The 20,484-nt window shown below is 42.3% G+C and overlaps 1 protein-coding gene and 1 long non-coding RNA gene across 3 annotated transcripts; both read left to right on the forward strand.

Annotated features, from left to right (window-relative positions):
• The first annotated feature begins 967 nt into the window (after positions 1–967).
• Positions 968–11,625, forward strand: LOC130417003 (uncharacterized). Of its 2 annotated transcripts, none has more exons than XR_008906096.1 (7): positions 968–1,026; positions 6,888–6,976; positions 7,082–7,134; positions 7,391–7,527; positions 7,607–7,718; positions 10,540–10,587; positions 10,845–11,625. It is a non-coding gene; the product is annotated as an uncharacterized LOC130417003 (long non-coding RNA). The 2 variants fall into 2 exon arrangements; XR_008906095.1 differs by having other exon boundaries at positions 7,627–7,718.
• A 1,512-nt stretch (positions 11,626–13,137) lies between these two features.
• On the forward strand, positions 13,138–17,791 carry LOC130417002 (uncharacterized). The gene is made up of 7 exons (XM_056742347.1): positions 13,138–15,608; positions 15,706–15,879; positions 15,983–16,278; positions 16,355–16,518; positions 16,613–16,868; positions 16,943–17,255; positions 17,340–17,791. The coding sequence occupies exons 2-5, from the start codon at positions 15,815–15,817 to the stop codon at positions 16,757–16,759; spliced, it is 672 nt and encodes a 223-aa protein (XP_056598325.1). The 5' UTR covers positions 13,138–15,608; positions 15,706–15,814; the 3' UTR covers positions 16,760–16,868; positions 16,943–17,255; positions 17,340–17,791.
• The last annotated feature ends 2,693 nt before the right edge of the window (positions 17,792–20,484 follow it).

Here is a 20,484-nt window from a genome sequence, read left to right on the forward strand (position 1 = left end):
CATGATTAATTATGGTAGTTGCAAAACATTTACTAGTTGTTAGAGAACTATTTTTTGTGAGCTCATCTAAAGTGAGGACTATGTATGTCTTGTGAAGCATCTACAAATGAGAGGTCATAAAAGTCTCTGCTTGAGTGACTGGTTGACAGAAACTTTGACAGGTGACCATAAATCAATCAAACTTTTGACACACAGTATATGATAACACTACTCACGACACACATGCGCACATGCAGATACACAAGCCAAGAAAAAACTGTTTTTTAACAGACTCAAAAACGTAAAGAAGAGTTTTTCCCGTGAATAAGAAACCGGAAAAGCGGATGCTTCGCGTTTTTTAAGGTGGAACGGAAAGCTTCAATAAGAAAATGCGAATAAGAAGCTGGATTAAGCCTCGTCGTCTGGTAGATATAATATGGCGAAGTGCAGCTTGTCTCTTCAAGGTAGGACTCATATTAGAATGGTGAAATGTGCAAATATAGATGTGTAACATGAATCGTAAATTACATTAGATTAATAATAAATGAAACGCGAATAGTCAATTATTGGAAAGGTAAAAAGAAATTAAACGTCACATGCTTTTGTTTATGAGTGTCTGAAGCTAGGCAACAACGATAGTTTCCCTAATGTGACGTCCTCGTCTACACACTTTTTTTGTTACCAACTCAAAAGTATCTACTTTTCCATAACAAAAACACTTCATACTTTTAGTACGTAATATAACAAGGCCAATTGGGACGCAGCAACAGTCTCTCTAATTGGGCAGACGAGAGCATAAGCCCCGCCCCTCTTGATAAAGTACGAGTGGTAGCGGAACAGGTAGAATATATGAGCACCGCAGTTTAAATCATCTAACAATAGATTCACGAAACAAGCGGAAAACTCGAGAAATAAATCTGCTTTTAATGAAGACTGTGAGAAAGTTTAACTTTATAAACCGCGTTAGGAGACGAGATGATGAGAGACTGAATCTTTCCCCTCAGAGGAACATTTATTTCTTTGTTCTTTAATGTAAATTTCTCCTCGGTGAGTATCACTGTTTTTATGATAATTGTGTTTATTAAAATCTGATGTTGAAATTTACTATTTAACGGGTATTGAACAGAAACCGATTTAAATTCAATGTATGATGTAAAATGCTTTGTTTGAGTTTAATAATGTATAAAGTGATGTTTGGAGGTTTCAGAGAATTATATCTCAATACAGTACAGTGAGATGTGCTAATATGTGCTGTGGGGTATCCACCATGTGACGCTAGCTTTGCTAGCTCTGTGCATAGACTCCATTGTAAAATCAAATTGGCGATTAGCACGTTTGATATATGTGTGCTAGTAACGTTAAATTGCGCATGTTTGAAATGTTGTGAATTCATTCTTGATTTAAACTTATTTCACATAATAACTGTAAAAATATTTATATAAATTATAAAACGATACCCAGCTAGACAAAATAAGTGACTGTTACGTAACGTCAACGTACAATTTTAATCAAATTTATGTCGTGGCGACGTAATCTTGTGACGTAATCTGCCGGTCTTGGTCACGTCGTGACAACGTAAAGGATATAAAAAATGTAATTATTTTAATATTTTATCTAATATTCTATTGGCGGACATGCAGCAAAACTAATTTAACTTGTCCTTATTTGCTCATAACTATTTTAGAGAATTTAAAAATAACATGTAACGACACAGACTCACTCCTTTCATTTCTATAGATAAAACGATATTAACAGCAACATATCAAATCGCGTTTAAAACATTAAAAACATTAAAATGAACATCAAGTGTTTGTTCAAATACATAACTTCATATAACAGATACTTTATTTAAAACAGGATAGAGCATGATTAAGACAGATCAATAATTACAGAATCATAAATATAACAAAAAACACCTCAAATATACTTTATATGATTGCTGGTTTTTTATGCAGTTATCATTCAGGGGTCTCGACCTTTCTCAACGGTGCGACTAAAAATAATCAGACTAAAAATAATCAGACTAAAAATAATCAGACTAAAAATAATCAGACTAAAAATAATCAGAGACGTTCCAGAGAAGAAAAGTCTCCTCAACACTGAAAGTCTCCCTGTGATTCAACAACAGACACACATTAGGCCCATATTGTAGTCTAAACCAATCAGAGATAGTGAAGGGCGGACCCCCCTCTGATTGGCTGTGGTCCTGATATTCCTGCACGTGTGTGTACCAGAGGTCACATTAACCCAAAATTCTGTGACATTGACGGAATGTTTGTTAGTTTCCTTGTGTAGTGATAATGACAGAGCTCTCGTTCTTTAAGTGTGTCCTGAACCATTTTCCTTACTTTCCTTTTGTTCAAACGGTTTTGTTCAGTATTTTTATAGACTTCAGTATTACGAAATGTCATTTATATTAAATTATTATTAGAGTAAGTCTCTTACCACTATAAAGTGACTTTAACTTGAAAATAAAAGCACAACAGTCCAGTATAAGGCTGCACGATATATCGTTTTAGCATCGATATCGCGATGTACGCATGCGCAATAGTCACATCGCACGAGGTGCGATGCAGGGAACGTTTTTTTTTCTATATTTGCCTGATATAAAGTATTGAATTCCGATTTATGGGTGCTTTTTTTTACAAAGCACACATTGTTGCTTCACGTTTTTGACACGCAGCCTCTGCATGCGTGCGCATGGCGAAATGAGTGAGGAACGGGAGAAAAGCACGGAAATGGACGTCTTGTTCGCAAAAAGAAGCGCATCTTCAATTATTTGGAAATATTTTGGCTACAGAAAGGATGATGATGACCAAAAACAAACAGGTACTTTGTCGGGAGTGCCGTGCAGTAGTTCCCACAACACGCGGAAACACAACTAATTTGTTTGATCATTTAAATCTGCACCACAGAGCTCTGTATGACGAGTGCAAAGCCAGATCTGATTGCCATCCAAAGCCGTTATTTGCCGTTATTTTGTCCCTCATGTTAATTCCCTAATGTGATAATTATGTGTCCTCTTTAGTGTAGCGCTCTGTTTTAACCTGGAATACATGCATATAGCATCCCCCATAACTAGATCGCCTCTAGACGCCAGACTGCACTTCTTCATTCACAAATGAGCTCCCTTATTTTAGGGTAAGAAGCAACATTTATTATTAAATAGCAATAAATAAAAAGTCATTTTCAGGGTTTCACATCGTTTACTTTCCATGAACATGACCACAAAATCACCCCAATTATTCTTGAATCAATTATTTATTTTTGGAGAAATTCAAGACATCTGATGAACAGCTCTGTATTTCTACACATCGCAATATATCGCAGAAAAAAAAACATCACAATGTACGTTTTTTCCAATATCGTGCAGCCCTAGTCCAGTATCACATCACTTAACTTTAAACACGTTTTTCTCCAAATCCGTTAATAAAAATCATAGCGCTTCAGCCGACCTCAGCCATAACTTTAGTTACAGACACAAGGTATGGGCAAAATAAAAAACTGATTTGGAAAGGGCTTGAATATGGTATCAAAAACTGTTATAGGCCTATATAATTGTGCACCATGTGTTGCGTTTTTCCCAGAACTAGTCACATATGAACATAAACATTAAAATTAGAGGCGCTCTGATTGATCGGTCGCCGATCATAATCAGCCGATGATCACTTTGGGAAGTATTATCAGCGGTCTCTAAAAGGCCGATCCAGAAAAGCAGATCAGATGACGCAAAATTGGCAAGACATTTTTTTTAAGCGCTATGAAAATGGCTTCACCGGTCTGGCAATTCTACAAGGTGTGTGAAATGGACAATTCATTATCAATCTAGAACGTGTTTATAATGTGCGAATTCCACAATGCGGGAAGAACCCAACACATTTTTACACCAGCAACCGCTTTAGACATTTGAGGGTTAGACACGTATAGGAGTGCGAGGAGTTTTCAAAGTAAGCTAGCGCAGAATGAGCGGGAAGTTCAGCAGCTCCAGCGCCACTCAGCTGCAGAGATCGCATCAACAGAGAATTCATTTTATCTACCAGTGATGGAAAAATCTGAATGCAATCTGTCATTTTGACGGACTACAATAAAGGCGATTTGTAGTTCCCCTATTTATCATTTGTGTCATTAGAACGTGATCGTGAATGGACTGAATGTGATTGTGAGCAGAAGGAGGTAGACTATCGCAAAGGAACGTGTGTTTCCTATTCATTGGACTTGAACTGCATATGCATCCATCACTCCCCGCGTCCAATGCACCCATACACACAAACGCTGTGGTGACGTCTTTACAGAGTTTTTACCTAAAAAATAGCTTTCAGTAGGTTAAAAAATGTCTCTCTCTGCGTTTTCTCTGTTCAGTGAGCGGCAGAAGCAGCACATATATGACCAAACCACAGCTCACTTGTGAGTACAAAACACCTTTTACAGGCACCTGTCATTGTTACTGATTGGACATATGAACATAAAATACTAATCTAATTACAAGCAAATGTTTATGTCCGACAACAGAAACATTGAATAATAAATAAAGCTGTCAGTAACAGAGACATTTTTAAAAGCCTCAACCCTACTGTAAGGACAGTAAGAAGCATAAATAAATATCAGATTATCAGATAAAATAATGTAATAAATTTGTGACCCTGGATCACAAAACAAGTCTTAAGTAGCACGGGCACATTTTTTTTAAAAGACAAAAATACATTGTATGGGTCAAAATTATTGATTTTAATTTAATGCCAAAAATCATTAGGATATTAAGTAAAGATCATGTTCCATGAATACATTTTGTACATTTCCTACCTTAAATATATAAAAACGACATTTTTGTGGATGGATGGCCTGCGACGGTCACTATGATTAACAACATTAAAGGCCATTTTCTCAATATTTAGATTTTTTTGGCACTCTAAGAGTTTCAAACGGATGTATCTCAGCCAGATATAAACAGAAAGCTTATTTAATAAGCTTTCAGATTTTGTAAAAATCTCAATTTCGAAAAATTGAACCATAAGACTGGTTTTGTTGTCCAGGGTCACATTTGCTTTGATCACGGCCACTTTATATATACGGATATCACGCTGGGACGCGGGAAAGACAGTTCACCTATCAAAGTAAACCACATAACATGAAGAATGAAGGAGTATTAATGCACATTTCCCGCCACTTCTGTGTAAACTATGGCATGTAAAGTTTTTTTATACAATGTTTTCATGAGATGACCGAGCTCTCAGTCTGCAGCACCAGGTGTTATCCCCGCTCCGCTGCTCATGCGAGCCGGACCGGGATCATAAAACATACAAGAGATGATCAAAAGTGAATAAAAAAGTCTAGCGCAGCCTCTGGTGTGCATGTCTGAAAATGTGTGTGCTGCAGTCAGACAGAGAGGTGAGTAGTCAAATGCCAGTATAGGGTTAACCCCTAATCAGTTAATCATAGTGGATGTAGCCGGCCCGCAGATGATGAGAGAAGATGAAAAGAACAATTGATAACTTTTTCGTGAATTATGTTAATTTAAGGCCTGATCCGTCCGAAAATCATAAGCAATGCTCTGACATCAACCTCCCAGGTTATGTCAAGCCCTGGTGCATTTATCTTGAGATCTTTTAACTTTAAACTTCAGTTCACTGAAGCACTTTAAGCACCAACACTTTTTCAGTCAGTTACCTTTCTTGTAGATTTGGGCTTCAAATAAAGAACTTTATGTTGACCAGATTGTTAGTTAATCATTTACAAGTCAATTTTGCCTATATGGACATGTAAAAAAAAAAGTGATCTGGTAAAACCAGTTAAATGTTAAAAGCCTTAAATGCGATGCGGTCTAAAATTTAGAAAAAAAGTTGGGCTCACCAGTACAACCAGCAAAAAGTTAGTCTAGAGCCCTGTCATATGTCCTCTTGAGGCGCCGTGTAATGTCCCGTTGCCTTGGATACTCTTAACTGCCAACGGTGATGTTCCATTCCATTCCATTCTCTACCGCTTATCCGAACTACCTCGGGTCACGGGGAGCCTGCGCCTATCTCAGGAGTCATCGGGCATCAAGGCAGGATACAACCTGGATGGAGTCCAACGGTGATGTGATTTTGACAGTCTGTCAAAATATAAGCAAAAAATCTGTTGAAATTCGTTTTCTACAAGTATTATACGATGAATGAGAAATTAAAACATGTCTTACTTTGGAGAAACTATAGGTACTCCTGTTGGACGCAGCTCTGCTGGGCACGGGCTGTTCTGAACTTGAGCGCTCTATAGGCTCGCGTCTGTTACGAATTTGAGAGTGTTGGAGGTGCGCAATGTTACATTCCCACAACAGAGCTGCCTGCATGTGGCGTATTAAATATCTCTTGGCTAATTTTATCAACAGATGTACAATATGCTGACTTAAAGCGCATATTTACATGTTTTGGTCATTTAATGATAATGAAATTACGTGCATGGGAAATAGGGGGAGATTTTTTCAGGAGTGTCGGCGCCACATCGAGATGAAAAAAATCTCAATTTGTAAGAACAGCACAAGCGCACCGCAGGTCATGTGACAAGAACCAACTAGCTAAAATAGACAAGATTAATGAAAATGGAGACACAGATGATCACAGCATAACTAAATCTTGTTGCAGAGTTATTGCAAGGTATTTTCAGTGCATATAATCCATATATCCTTTGTTTATACCTCCTCGTCTCAACGGCTATCGGGGGCGTGGCCGATGGTTTCAGAGAATATGAAAGTCCATCAAAAAAATCTGAATCATTTATTCAACATTTTGAAAACTAATATAATTTGGAGAAATAAGAAAACTCCACGTTTAAATTTTACTATGGTTGATATGGGATTTTCATATAGCTGAATTGTATTTAAAAAAATGTCCATCTGTTATAATGATGACATCATCTCATGTCTCTTTGTGTTTAAGACCGTTCTCCAGACGTGGACAACTATTCTGAAGACAATGACAGTTATTCTTCAGAGCAGGAGGTCAGTGATGATGCCGTTCAGGGTCAGGTCAGCACTTCTCATTATGTCAATCATCACAACAAAAATCCACTGCAGTTTTATTATTGTATTGTATGTTTCTGTCAGAATAAATACTGTCATGTGTGTTAACAGTGGATATGAACAGAAGTTCAGATGCGTCTATAGCGCTTCACTCTACAGCTGTTGTAAGTACACATTTTTGATTATGACACATGTATAAATGTGACTATTACACTTTACTAATAGTAAAGAAACACAACATATAGATATAAATGACACAATGATTATGATCACTGAACTGAATCCACTGTACTGTGACTCTCTGTCACACATCAGTTCACATGTGTTATCGGTAGCTTGTTTCTGATGTGTCTAGTGGTCGTTGTCACGGCTACATGTCTGTTTCTGTGGCTGTGTGCTAGTGTTTATTTGTGTGTGCAGGAGCAGACGGCTGGGGGGGATGTCACATGTGACGGGGATGTGAACGCAGACAAATCAGCAGCAAACATCGGCAAACTCTGCAAGGCCGAGTCTCAGACTCTCATGTCATGGAGACGCTGTGTCTTTCGTTAAAAAAAGTAAGACCCTTTGTTTAGCCCGGCTAAATTGAGACAACTGAAAAGGAATGGTTCAATTATATTTACAACACTGTTCAAGTTTGTGCGGCTCATTTCCAGACGGCTGCTTCACGAACGCTTTGGTTAAAAGTGGGGCTATTCCAACCATAAAAACTTTACAAGGACAGTCTGGAGCTTCTGATTTACAGCCTGTAAGTATATTTTCATTGTAAAACACTTTGTTACGGACTAACGTCAGTTGACTTTGTCGTATGTTTGTGGTCTGCAAATGCAGACGTGCGCGTGAAAAGTCCTAATAATGAGTAATAATGTTCCACTAGAGGCAACAAATGTGGTGTTTATATTGTCTTTTATTAAGTATTTATTTAGGGTTTAGGGTTTATTGTCTTTGTTGAGTTGCGATGAGATGTGGCCTAACACTGGTTTATCAAGAAGGGCAAAAGCGCTCGCGTAATTTTATTATGTTGCTCGCGTTGTTTTATAATGTAACCATTCCCTGCTGTAGTTTGAGGTTTTTAACATCGTATATAAAACAGGGTGTCCGCAGATCCTTAAAATGTCTTAAAAAGTCTTAAATTCCATAATGTCAAAACAAGGCATTAATTAGCATTACAGTTTTTCTCGAATGCTTTGAGTCATTTATTGAAACAGAAACTACATTCTCAAAATTCTAAGATCATTTGGCAAAACAGTCTTACAGTTCAGCACAACACTATTCATCACTTGCAAAAGCTAATATCTCTCCCAAAACTTTTCACTCATGCCTCAAAACTAAATTCTTTTCCCATATAAAGAGTCAGTGCCACGATAATGACAAAGATCCTTCTCAAATGCTTTGACTCATTTCTTGAAACAGACCGGACGTTCTCAACACTCTTGGTGCTTTTGCCAAAATAACGTGGATGTTTCGGCACAACACCATGGTTCACCTGCAAAATCTCATACCTCTCTCAAAACGGTTCACTCATGTGTCAAAACTAAATTTCCTTCTCTTTTAAACAGTCAGTGCCCCCAAAATGCTTCACCCCTTTGGCATTGTGTAAGCACTATATCATAAAGTCAAAATATTTAGATGTTTTGTCACTATGGCAGAGGACCATTGAAACATCCCTCATGTCCACCTTTCAGTCTTGGCCCATTCCTTCATTGACAATAGTTACTGTTCTGTTTTTTGTCTAGCTAACAGAATGCAATTGTGTATAAAACTGAAAAAAAGAAATAGGATTTTAGGGTAAGAGTAGCCTACAAGGTTTGACATCACACATTGCACTCATACTGCCAAGCAAATTTTAATCATTATCTTTCACACACATAAAGTTACTTAGTAAAAAGAAAATGTTTACACCATAGTAAAGTGTAATATAAATACACAAATAAAAAACTATTCAAATTATATGCAGCCTAGAGTGCTGTAAATAAAGCTGGAGTTTCTTCACTGGTCGCTGTCCTCACCCTCCCGCTCCTGGGCATCATCCTCACCCTCCAGTCCATCATCCTCACCCTCCTGTCCATCATCCTCACCCTCCTGTCCATCATCCTCACCCTCCTGTCCATCATCCTCACCCTCCTGTCCATCCACACGCTGCTGTCTGTCTGGCCACAGATTCTCGTCCACATCACAGCGTATATTCTCTCTGGCGATGCAACGAGGGAAGAAACGGCGTGCATGTCGCAACCGTCCCCTACACTGATCTCCTGTAATATCCTCACACGCAGTGTCCATTGCATGGAGCAGTGACCTCTGATCTTGAGCCTGATGCTCATACACTCTCTACCTCAAAGCGGAGAAAAACTCCTCAATAGGATTGAGGAAAGGAGAGTAAGGTGGCAGGAACACCATGACCATCCTTGGATGAGTAGTGAACCAGGCCCTGATGAGTGGGCCACGATGGAAATTGACATTGTCCCATACAAATACAAATTGTGGTAGGTGAGGCCCTATGAGACCTCTCTCTTTTTGAGGGATCAAATGAATATGAAGGCGGTCCAAGAAGATGAGGAGCTTCTATTTATTGTATGTGCCAAGACTGGGTATGTGAGTGGCCACACCATTCTCAGATATTGCAGCACACATAGTTATATTGCCCCCTCGCTGTCCTGGGACATCCACGGTGGCCCGGTGGCCAATAATATCACGGCCAGGTCTTCGCTCATTGGCCTTGTTGAAGCCAGCTTCTTTCACAAACATGAGGATGTGAGGGGTCTCGTTTCATTACAATGCCATTTTTCTCTACAATAGCGTAAAAAAAGAAAACATCAAATCAGTCATACAGAAGAGTCATACACTACACTTACAGACAATTACATAGGCACTAATTTCAGGTCTTTGACCCTTTTTCTTATAGTATGTTATATTCTTCAAAATCAGGATTATAATGATAATTTCATCATACAGTAAACTGCAGTTTTTAGGCGAATGTTGAAGTCAGATACGTGCGGCAAATGTGTCAAAATGCAAAGTTAATAGCCAGATAAACAAACTGTAACACCCAAGAAATAACGCTACATGCTAATGACCTTGAATTGAAATGAGGAAGAACCGATTACATTTTATCACCTGTCAGTACAATTGCTTGTGAACATGATGTTCGAATAAATAGGAGGCGTTACATTTCCGTCAAACACTTGCAGTTCAACCAATCACTACGCACTGGTTGATCACAAAACTAAATACCTTTATAAGGTTTCTTTTTAGTATGGGAATTTTGACATTATTTTGTGTTTATATGTCCGTTTCAGTATAAGAAGAGGTGAAGGAGAACTTTCAAGTTTAGTATTTTGTGCTCTGACTCTCTGGGCACGTGCATCTCTACAACCTGTGACACCTGAAGGCTTTTAGTTATTATTCTTCATGAAAGCTGATTTGATGCACGTTTGGCTTCTATCAATATAAACTGACAAATAAATAGCATTTATCGTGATGTATAACATTTTGTATGCTTTGCAATATTGTTGGAGAGCTTTATACAATAGTTCAGTGCTTAAAGTTTAAACACATGTTTCCTTCATAAGTTTCACAGATATTCAGATGAGTCTACGGCACTGGACTCAACAGTTGTGGTACGTACACATTTTTAATTATGACACATGTATAAATTTGACTTACTAATACGTTACTAATAGTACAGAAACACAACATATAGATATAAATGACACAATGATTATGATCACTGAACTGAATCCACTGTACTGTGATTCTCTGTCACACATCAGTTCACATGTGTTATCGATAGCTTGTATCTAATGTGTCGAAGTGGTCGTTGTAATGGCTACATGTCAGTTTCTGTGGCTGTGTGCTAGTGTTTATTTGTGTGCAGGAGCAGACGGCTGGGGGGGATGTCACATGTGAAGGATGTGAACGCAGACAAATCAGCAGCAAACATCGGCAAACTCAGCAAGGCCGAGTCTCAGACTCTCATGTCACTTAGGTAGCACGTCCATCCTTCTTCTCCAATCCTCTTGTTATCACTATCTCTCCGAAAGCTGTTTCATCCAATAATAATCATAACTGTTTGATCAGAATAAGGATGATTAGTATTTTTCTATGTTAAACATTCACATTTAAACATGTCTCTTGCTTTTTTATGTTCGCTATGGTCAAATACTTTTGTGTACACATTTGATAGTTTTACCCTTGTCTCAGTTCCAAACTGTCAGAAAATATGAATCCCTATACGACATTTTGAAATCTAATATAATTTTGAGGAATTTTACACTCCACATTAATATTAACTATGGCGAAAAAGACTTAAATTTTGACTTTCCCTCAATACCACAACAAACTAGTTGGGTTTTTCCAAACATTGCTTAGCATTTCTCATCGCTTTAAACAGTGGTTCTTAACTTTGTCCCGCGAGATCCATTTTCCTGCAGAGTTTAGCCCCAACTCTGATATAAAACACCTGAAAAGGCTAATCAGTGACTTCAGAAACAGACGCGCACAACTTAATGCGGGGCTGCACAGATTTCTTGACATGTCGCATTAAAGTACCGCGAGATCGATTCAAATGCGCACGGAGCAATCTGCACTTGAATCACTGTCGCAGTACTTCAATGTCACAAGCTGGTAGATTTTCGCAGCGCCGCATTAAGTTGAACGCATCTATTCCTAAAGACGCCGATTAGCTTGTTCAGGTGTTTTATATCAGAGCTGGGGGTAAACTCGCAGGAAAATGGATATTGTGGGCCGTCGAGATCCCATGCATCCCTGGGAGATCCCTGGTCCTCTTTGACACCCTCTGGCTCCAGTGCCCTCCACTCAGGCGGCCACTTGGAAGAAGACGTCGAAGAGGAGACCACGACCCCGTCAGCAGCTGCGGCAGAAGCGGCACTCTTGGGAAGATCCCATGGAGACCGAGAATACCTTTAGGCCACCCAGCCATTCCGTCGCGGGCCCTGCCCCGTCCCAACAGCCCACTTCAAGGAGTTTTCCTCTCCCTCTGGGTGTTTTTCACAGCTGCTCTCACCCTCTTCACGACGGTGTTTGGAAACCAGACGTTTCGTCATTGCGAGACGCAACGTTGAGTATACTCCGCAGCCCTCAGCACTCTCAAATCGAAGGTGCGTAGAGCTGAATCGCCAGGCAGGTATGTCAGCAGAGCCGATCTTCTCCCTGGGGGCCTCCCCAACACCTTTGCCCAACACCTTCTCTACAACCTCCGCTTTGAACCGGTGTCAGTCCACGTCTTGCATTGCAACATGTAGGCCATAGGGTGTATGCCTGCGAAAGCACCTTTCCATAGGTGTGTCAGTGTGCTGCTTAGCCTCCATTCTTTCCCCCACGGTGCGAAGAAAAAAGGCATTCCATACATGAATAAGCAAGCACCCCCTGCGGGCGGGCTGGGCAGAGCAGCCCTGCCCCTTAGGAGGAGTACCTTCTGAGTTGTCCACACATAGCTCTAACCGGACACTGTGCTACCGGACGTTGTACCTACCCCACTCGGACAGTTCCGTCTGATGTATTCTCATGATTTGTTCCCACCTTAGTAACTCAAGACCTCCCTAGGTGGACCTCCACCACGCGGCTAACTACTTCAGTCTGCATAGTTTTTCCCATGACATATACCCTGACAGTGCGACCGTGTGGGTGTCTCCAAAAGAACTCCTTCCGATGGTAGGAAGTGCTCTCTGTAGTGCATTCCCCATTCGAGGAGTGCACTTACCCATTGGACTTACGGCACAGTGAGGACAGAAGGTAGAGGCTTCCCACCTTTTCTAAATGCTCTGGGACCCTCTGCCTACCTATCCACTGGAAGATTGCAAATTTAACACAAGCGCTCCCGTCTGACACGCCCGGGCCAGTCACCATTGCTTCGCTGAGATTGTGATACGGCACAGCATTGTGGCGGATTTTAATAGGAACCCCATCTGTCGGTTCGACACAACGCCGAAGAAACAACAGAAAGGGAACATCTTGGTTATCGATGTAACCTCAGTTCCCTGATGGAGGGAACGAGACGTTGTGTCCTTCTTGCTACAAACACGTGCCAGCCGTTGCAGTAGTTGTGGGAGGCTCTCAGGGTCCTCAGAATTAAAGGTGAACGAATGCAGCACGCCGTCTCCCTTTTATTCCCGGATATCCGGGGACGGAGTCCATCCATCCATCAATTTTCTTCGGCTTAACCGGGGCCGGGTCGTGGGGGCAGCAGTCTAAGCAGGGATGCCCAGACTTCCCTCTCCCTAGACACTTCCTCCAGTTCTTCTGGTGGGAAACCGATGCGTTCCCAGGCCAGCCGGGAGACATAGTCCCTCCAGCGTGTCCTTGGTCTTCCCAGGGGTCTTCTCCCGGTGGGACATGCCCAGAACACATTCCCGGGAAGGCGTCCAGGGGGCATCCGGAAAAGATGCCAGAGCCACCTCAGCTGGCCCCTCTCGATGTGGAGGAGCAGCGGATCTAATCTGAGCTCCTCCCGAGTGACCGAGCTTCTCACCCTATCTCTAAGGGATCGCCCGGCTACCCTGCAGTGAAAGCTCATTTCGGCCGCCTGTATCCGGGATCTTGTCCTTTCGGTCATGATCCACAGCTCATGACCATAGGTGAGGGTAGGAACGTAGATTGACCGGTAAATCGAGAGCTTCGCCTTGCGGCTCAGCTCCTTCTTCACCACGACAGACCGGTACAGCGACCGCATTACTGCAGAAGCTGCCCCGATCCGTCTGTCAATCTCCCGTTCCATCCTTCCCTCACTCGTGAACAAGACCCCCAGATACTGAGAACCATGGCCTCAGATTTGGAGGTGCTGATTCTCATCCCAGCCGCTTCACACTCAGCTGCAAACCGTCCCAGTGCATACTGGAGGTCCTGGTCTGATGGGGCCAGCATGACGACATCATCCGCAAAGAGCAGAGATGAAATCGTGTGGTCCTCAAACCCGGAGACAAATGGTTGCCCTGCCGGAGTCCAACATGCACCAGAATAAGTCTGATTTACTGCCGGCAATGCGAACCAAGCTCCTGCTCCGGTCATACAGGGACTGGATGGCCCTTAGCAAAGGGTCCCGAATCCCATACTCCCGGAGCACCCTCCACAAGATGCCGCGAGGGACACAGTCGAATGCCTTCTCCAAATCCACAAAACACATGTGGATTGGTTGGGCAAACTCCCATGAACCCTCCAGCACCCTGGAGAGGGTACAGAGCTGGTCCAGTGTTCCACGACCGGGACAGAAACCACACTGTTCCTCCTGAATCCGAGGTTCTACCATAGGCCGGATTCTCCTCTCGTGTACCCTAGGACGCATTCAAAGGCTAAACCATGTGGTGCACGAGAATGCGCTTTTGGTATGTTGTCGCACGCCCCTCGCATACACAGTAAGCGAAAAAAACGGCTTCCTACGGCTTTCCTACGAAAAACCTGCATGCAGTTTATGCGCATTCATATTTTTGTGGCTTTTGTGGAAATTTGGGCAAAAACCAGATGCTGTTAAAAGAGAAAAGTGAGATAGCAAAAACATATTCTGTCATGTGTTGTCATGTGACATGTTCATGTCATTCTGCTGTAGGCTTTACGTACATACGAGATCATTTTGACCTCTGACCTCTGCACACAGCAATAGGTTTGTGGTTTTTGCATGTATTGAATGCATTGTAGACAAATGAACCACAGTGATTATTGAATTAATCTTTATTCATTAATAATATCTTTTTATTGAGTATATTTAGTCTGCAATTGATTCATTTTGCATCCATTGGCTGTAATAGTCCACATGCGGCATGGAAAATCCGCATAGTCCAGAAATGTCGTAGGTGAGCAATCCATAAACTGCATGGAAATTGCGCGTAATCCACAAACTTCGGAGGTGAGCGACTCCCTTCTTTCCAATGCCCGGGGCATAAAAAAAACCCTAATTCCCACTTCTCTTTTCCCCCATTTCTTCAACATACCGATCGACACGTGTACCATTTGCAAGCGGGATTACGCCCAGCTGAGCCAACACCTCTGGGTGTCGCATGGGGTCAAAAACATGGAAGAGTGGAGGCTGCTCCTGGCACTGCAGTCCGGCAGGGTCAGGGCTGCAATAAAGAGTCGGCAAGGCTGGACCGGCATCTGAAGGCCCACACTGAGCTTACGGTGGCAACGCGCAGGCAGCACGTTAGTTAGATGAAGAGGCTTCTTTGTCTAAAGCAATTGGCTGCACTGCGGGCCTCAGACCTGCAGGTGCCAATGGTGTCGACGCTGGACTTCATGGAAGAGGAGGAGGGAGAGGTTGCTCTGGACCAAGCAGAAGAGTAGGGTTCGGAGGAGCAGGAAGAGACAGAGGAGAGTGGGTGTCCAAAAAGAGCTTGCGTCATGGCGAGGGAAACCGTGGCCCAGCTCAACTCCCAGGTGGACACCGTCACGTCCACCCTGAAGGAGCTTTCCAGGCTCTTCTGCATTATGCAACGCCGCTCACACCGAAGGCCTTCGGACTTCAGGCGTCAGGCGAAGCAACTCCTCTCTTCATTTGCGATCGAGGAAGACAACGTGGAGGAAGATGCAGTGCCGCCTCAGCATTCCTCCTCCAAGGCGTCAACCAGCAAGTCCTCTGCGACGCCTGGGGAGCATGGGCTTCCCCAGTTACCGGACCACGTCGCGGTCTTGAGTGAGTGTGACTCTCCGCCTGTGGCCCCTTGAAGGTTATGTGCTGTTTTGTGTGTCTTTGAGTTAACCTGTCTCTTTTTTGCTGTCTCTCTTTCCAGACACACTGATGGAGCAATACAGGGCCCACCAGGAGGGCCCCGACCCCTCCACTAAGCTGCTGGACAATGTCGCCAGCAATTGTATCGCATCAAGCGATTTGTTGCGTACATGGCCCAGGCAGGGGGCAAGCTCCAGACCCTGGACTTCCTCAATGATAAGGAGAGGATGCGAAGGCAAGACCAGTTGCAAGCGCTTTTTGTGACAAAACAGTGTTTTGCGTTTCCCCACTGACTGTCATTCTGTCTCTTTTTATTTTTTTTGTCTATCTGTCTGCAGGTGGGTAAAGACTCTCAGAACCATGGCGATTCGGGAGACAACAATCAATCATTACTTGAAGAACATAGCACAGTTTATGGACTATGTGGCCGCAACACCCCCTCTGAGCTGCCGCCTCTCCAAGAGGGTCTTGTTGTCGATCAGAAGGGAAGTGAGGATGATGCTGCAGTGCATGAATCGCCCCGTCACTTTGCACCAAATGACGGTGAAGCGGGCCAAAGACGGGCAGCTCATCTCCAAGGCCCTCTTGAAGAAGTGCAGGGAGGAGGCCAGACAGAAAATTGCCCAAATTATCGGTAAGTCGATGTCTTCAGTGGTTAGTTGCAGTTCACTATCCGTTACTAAAGCTCCTGTTATTTTGTGTTCCTCCAGATGAGCTGGAAAATACCAAGGCGCAGAAGACCCAGTTCAGATTTTATGGGTATTTGACAGCGTTCCTGGCCTCGATCTATGGTCACCGCTGCGGGGTCTTCCAAAATATGACCATAGATGAGGTCAGGAACGCGACCAAGACATCAAATACTTACCTCATCAATGTAAGGGATCTGCCTATGTGTGTGTGTGTGTGTGTGTGTGTGTGTGTCTCTTCTCTTGCTCATTTCTGGACGTTTTCTTGGATTTTGTTCGCAGGTCAACTTGCACAAGACCAACCAGGCCTTCGGACCGGCAGAAATTGCGCTCTCCGCAGAGGAGTACAGCTGGTTCGATCGGTTCCGGGCGATGAGGAAGGAATTGGTGGGCGGGGTCGAGGCCAAGCTAGTTTTTTTTTACATCTAGTACAAATCCGTGCAAAAATCTGAACAGCCACTTCCAGGCAGCTTGGAAGGAGATGGGGCTTCCAAAATACCCCACATTCACAGACCTCCGGTCGGCCATCGCCACTCATGTAAGTTTGAGATTTTGTCCTTTTTCTTGTGTGGATGTTGTGTCTAAATCCTCTTTTCGTCTCTCTCTCTACAGGCCAGGAACAATGGCACCATTGAGGACCGATCAAAACTGTCCCGTTTCATGTGTCACGACACAAGGACTGCGGACAAGTTCTACGCGTGTAACCTAAATACCAAGGAGGCATGGGAGCACAGGCAGCTCTTCGAGAAGGTGCTGGAGGGGCCTGACGTGCCGGACGAGCCCATCGGCAAGGCCGGCAAGAGGCCTTGCAAGCGAAAGCGAAGTGACAATGCGTCTCCGCTCACCTCACAGACCACAACTGAGGATGAAGTGTAGCAGGTCTACCAGGAGTTGGGAGTGTCCTCGGTGGATTCGGAAGAGATAGGTTTGTCTCCTGTCACAGTCATGTCTTCTGTCACAGTCATGTCTCCTGCCTATTGCTAACCTTTGTCTCTCTTTTTTCACGCAGAACTCATCTGATTGCGACCCATCTAAGGCCCAGCCGTCCGTGGCCAAGCCCATGAGGCAGGCAGCCATTGTCCTTACGCCTCTGAAAATTAGATGGTCCCCGGCAGAGTCACCTTACAAGCTTTCCAAAGAATACCCCTTCAGCGCCTGATCCAGTGCCTGTCCTGCTCCAGTGATCCTTTGCTCCGCACCTGACCCGCGTTTCCCCCGCCCCAGAGTTCCCCGACTACTCCACCCCTACCCAGCTCCAGCTGTTCCCTGTTCTGCCATCCCCGTTGTTTGTTGTTTTTGTTCCTGACCTTCCCAGCTCCTGCCTCACCTCCCCAATACCCCTTTAAGGGGTTTTCCTGTAAATAGTTCCATTTCATGTTTTTACTTGTTTGTTATTGTTTTGATGTTCCAATGTGTTTTTTATTATGTTCAATAAATGTTCCACCTTATGTTTCAAATGTCCATTTGCCTCCGACTCACTTGATTCAACTATGGTGCTAGCTAAAGTTGCTTAATTTAACGAATAGACAAAAATCTTAACTTGAGGTTAACTTAAAGTAAATTGCGGTTACTTGTTTTTTCACACAAAACACTCATCCACAAATGATTCATTTGATTCTGAATTTTTGGCATAACTTGATAATAAAATAACATAACAATAACCACAAAACACCTACCTGCGATGGGAAGACTCAAGCGTCGTCTCCAGCGTTGTCTCCATCTGATTCTTCAAATGGTGCTTACAAATTCTGTAACAGAAACAATAACTTATATAAAAGATGTTAAGTGACAAAAGACTCTATAATTTGTCTCACCTAAGCAAAATGTGCATGCACGGCCTGCATCAGAAGCTTTAACATTCATACTCTGTAAAAAAGGTTTAAGCATGCACATAATCAACAAAAGTATAATATATTATTGAGCATGTGTTTGCATTCTCATTTGTATCATTCACTACATTCTATGTGGTGAATGTATGCAAAAGGCCCAAAAACATTAAATTGTGAAGAGGTCACAGGTTAAACTGAGCTCATATGGATACGTAAAAAGACACAAATGAAAATGCAAACACATGATCTTTAATGTATTATAGTGTAGACTGTGGTGAATGTATGCAAAAGGTAATAATAATTTATGGCATTGTGCAGTGTGTTCACTGTGAGAGGTCAAAGAATGCTCAGGGCATACACCAGAGGCTGAAACATTCAGAACTTACAGAACAAAGTAATCAAACCATTTAAAATCATGTAGGCCATAAGTTTTCTCTGTGAACAATTGAACATGCTTTGAAGCTCAGGTGAGAGTGTCTGGAGAGCAAGATGTTTGTCAACAAACTTACCCTAACCACCATCTTATTCTTCAGCGAAACCACACGGTTTTGACCAGACAAGCAAGCATGACACATGTGACTATATCTTTGCTTTCTTTTAAATGTAATTTTCTTTAAAAAAGTATTTTAATTCAGCAATAATTGTAGCCCAGTTTGCAATGCAATGTATATGTTCATTTTGCATATGCTCATCACACTCTGCACTGTATTACATTAAAGATAATGTGTATGCTTTCTAACATGTGTCTTTAACAGCATCTGAGGAAGGCCCTTTGTGTGTATGAGCTCAGTTTGACCTGTGACCTCTTAACAATGGAATTACATTAAAGATCATGTGTATGCTTTCTAACCTGTGTCTTTTACAGCATATAATGTCTGCCCTGCATGCATATCTGCTTATTTGAACCTTTATTTTGTCTTCCAGGTTGCAAGGTCTGAATGCCACCTGTGCCACAAGGACATTACTAATTTTAAGCAGCACCTTAGGTTGATGCATAAAATCACAAATGTTCAGGCGCCAGTTATGGCAGAAGTTGGCAAAGGGCAGAGTCTTCCTTGGAGGACAGATCTGCCCCTTGTGCAATGTGTTTTTTAAACAGTTCGAAAAACACTTAGAAACTGGCCATCCAGACATCTCTGTAAGTCATTGATAAAAAACATTTAATTCTTGCTTTTTTGGTTAGTTTTCTACACACTTAGATGTCAATTTGTCTTTTTCAGTCAGTCAAGAAGAGCAAAATTGTTAAAAGAATGGAGAGAGAGGTCCCCATGGGGAAGTTGCGAGAGCTGGAGGCCAGCAACCCTGCCATCCCCATGGTGACCCTAAAGGATGAGGCGCAAGGCAATTCAGGTAGGTGGTAGGTTGTCAATAAAAAGTGTGTATACTACTCAACTACTCTCTCATGACATAATAAATCTCAAGTGTTGTGTGACTCTCGTGTTCTCCCAGGAAACCCCATCGCTCCTGAGACCCTAAACATAAACACCCACCCTTCTTCCCCTGATGTGACTGCCACCCCTTCCTTCAGCTCCTCTCTCACTCCTGAATATTCAAGCCCTCACATCAGCCCTCCTAGAAGTGCCATCCCTGCCACGCCAGCCACCCCTTCATATGATAATCGTCCCTTCCTGTCCTGCCTCTACAGCCTACGGGGGAGGCTTATTCAGTCCCCTCCTATTTAGTGAGGATGAACTCAGTATGTTGGAGAACATGGGTGAGTCTTCAGCAGTCACTGACATCTTAGTTAGTCTAAAATGTGCATTCAAACTCTGAAAACTAAACCAATGCTTTATTTAACCACAGACATTCCCACCATCACTCTAGAGGAGGAGGAGGCCATTAGTAATCAAATGTGTAGGTCTTCAATTGTGTTTTCGATGCTTCTATGGTGGAAAAAAAGTCAGCAATTTAACAGACTCTTCCTTTTTCTTTCAGACAACATGGAGATTGAAGAAATCAAGGATCTGGGTTTCAGGATGTTGATGGACCTGTAGTTTTTTTTAAATTGTAAATATGTTGTATGAATCTCTTAATATGTTTCTATGAATTTTTTTTCTAATAGGTTTTATGAATCTCTTATTTAATATGTTCCTATGAATTTATTTTCTATGTTTTATGAATTTCTTGTTAATTGTAACTTATTTAATAAAATGTAATGTTTCTAAATGCATTTTCTCTTTTATAAGATTCCACACATATTGCTGAAGTAATAGTAACACGTTAGTATTTAAAAAAACATTTATTTATAACAATAAAGGGTCTCTGGTCACATTTGCTCATTAAATATAAAATTAATTGGGTAAGATGCCATATATTTCAAAATAA

This window comes from Triplophysa dalaica, unplaced genomic scaffold, assembly GCF_015846415.1.
Source record: "Triplophysa dalaica isolate WHDGS20190420 unplaced genomic scaffold, ASM1584641v1 Contig6, whole genome shotgun sequence".
NCBI lineage: Eukaryota > Metazoa > Chordata > Actinopteri > Cypriniformes > Nemacheilidae > Triplophysa > Triplophysa dalaica.

What these genes read in the sequence shown, in the direction of transcription:
- LOC130417002 (XM_056742347.1), top strand. Translation starts at nt 15,815, where the DNA reads ATGGCCCAGGCAGGGGGCAAGCTCCAGACCCTGGACTTCCTCAATGAT. An exon ending in GAAAATTGCCCAAATTATCG is followed by an intron (nt 16,279 to 16,354) that starts GTAAGTCGATGT and finishes GTGTTCCTCCAG; the next exon opens with ATGAGCTGGAAAATACCAAG. An exon ending in CAAATACTTACCTCATCAAT is followed by an intron (nt 16,519 to 16,612) that starts GTAAGGGATCTG and finishes TTTTGTTCGCAG; the next exon opens with GTCAACTTGCACAAGACCAA.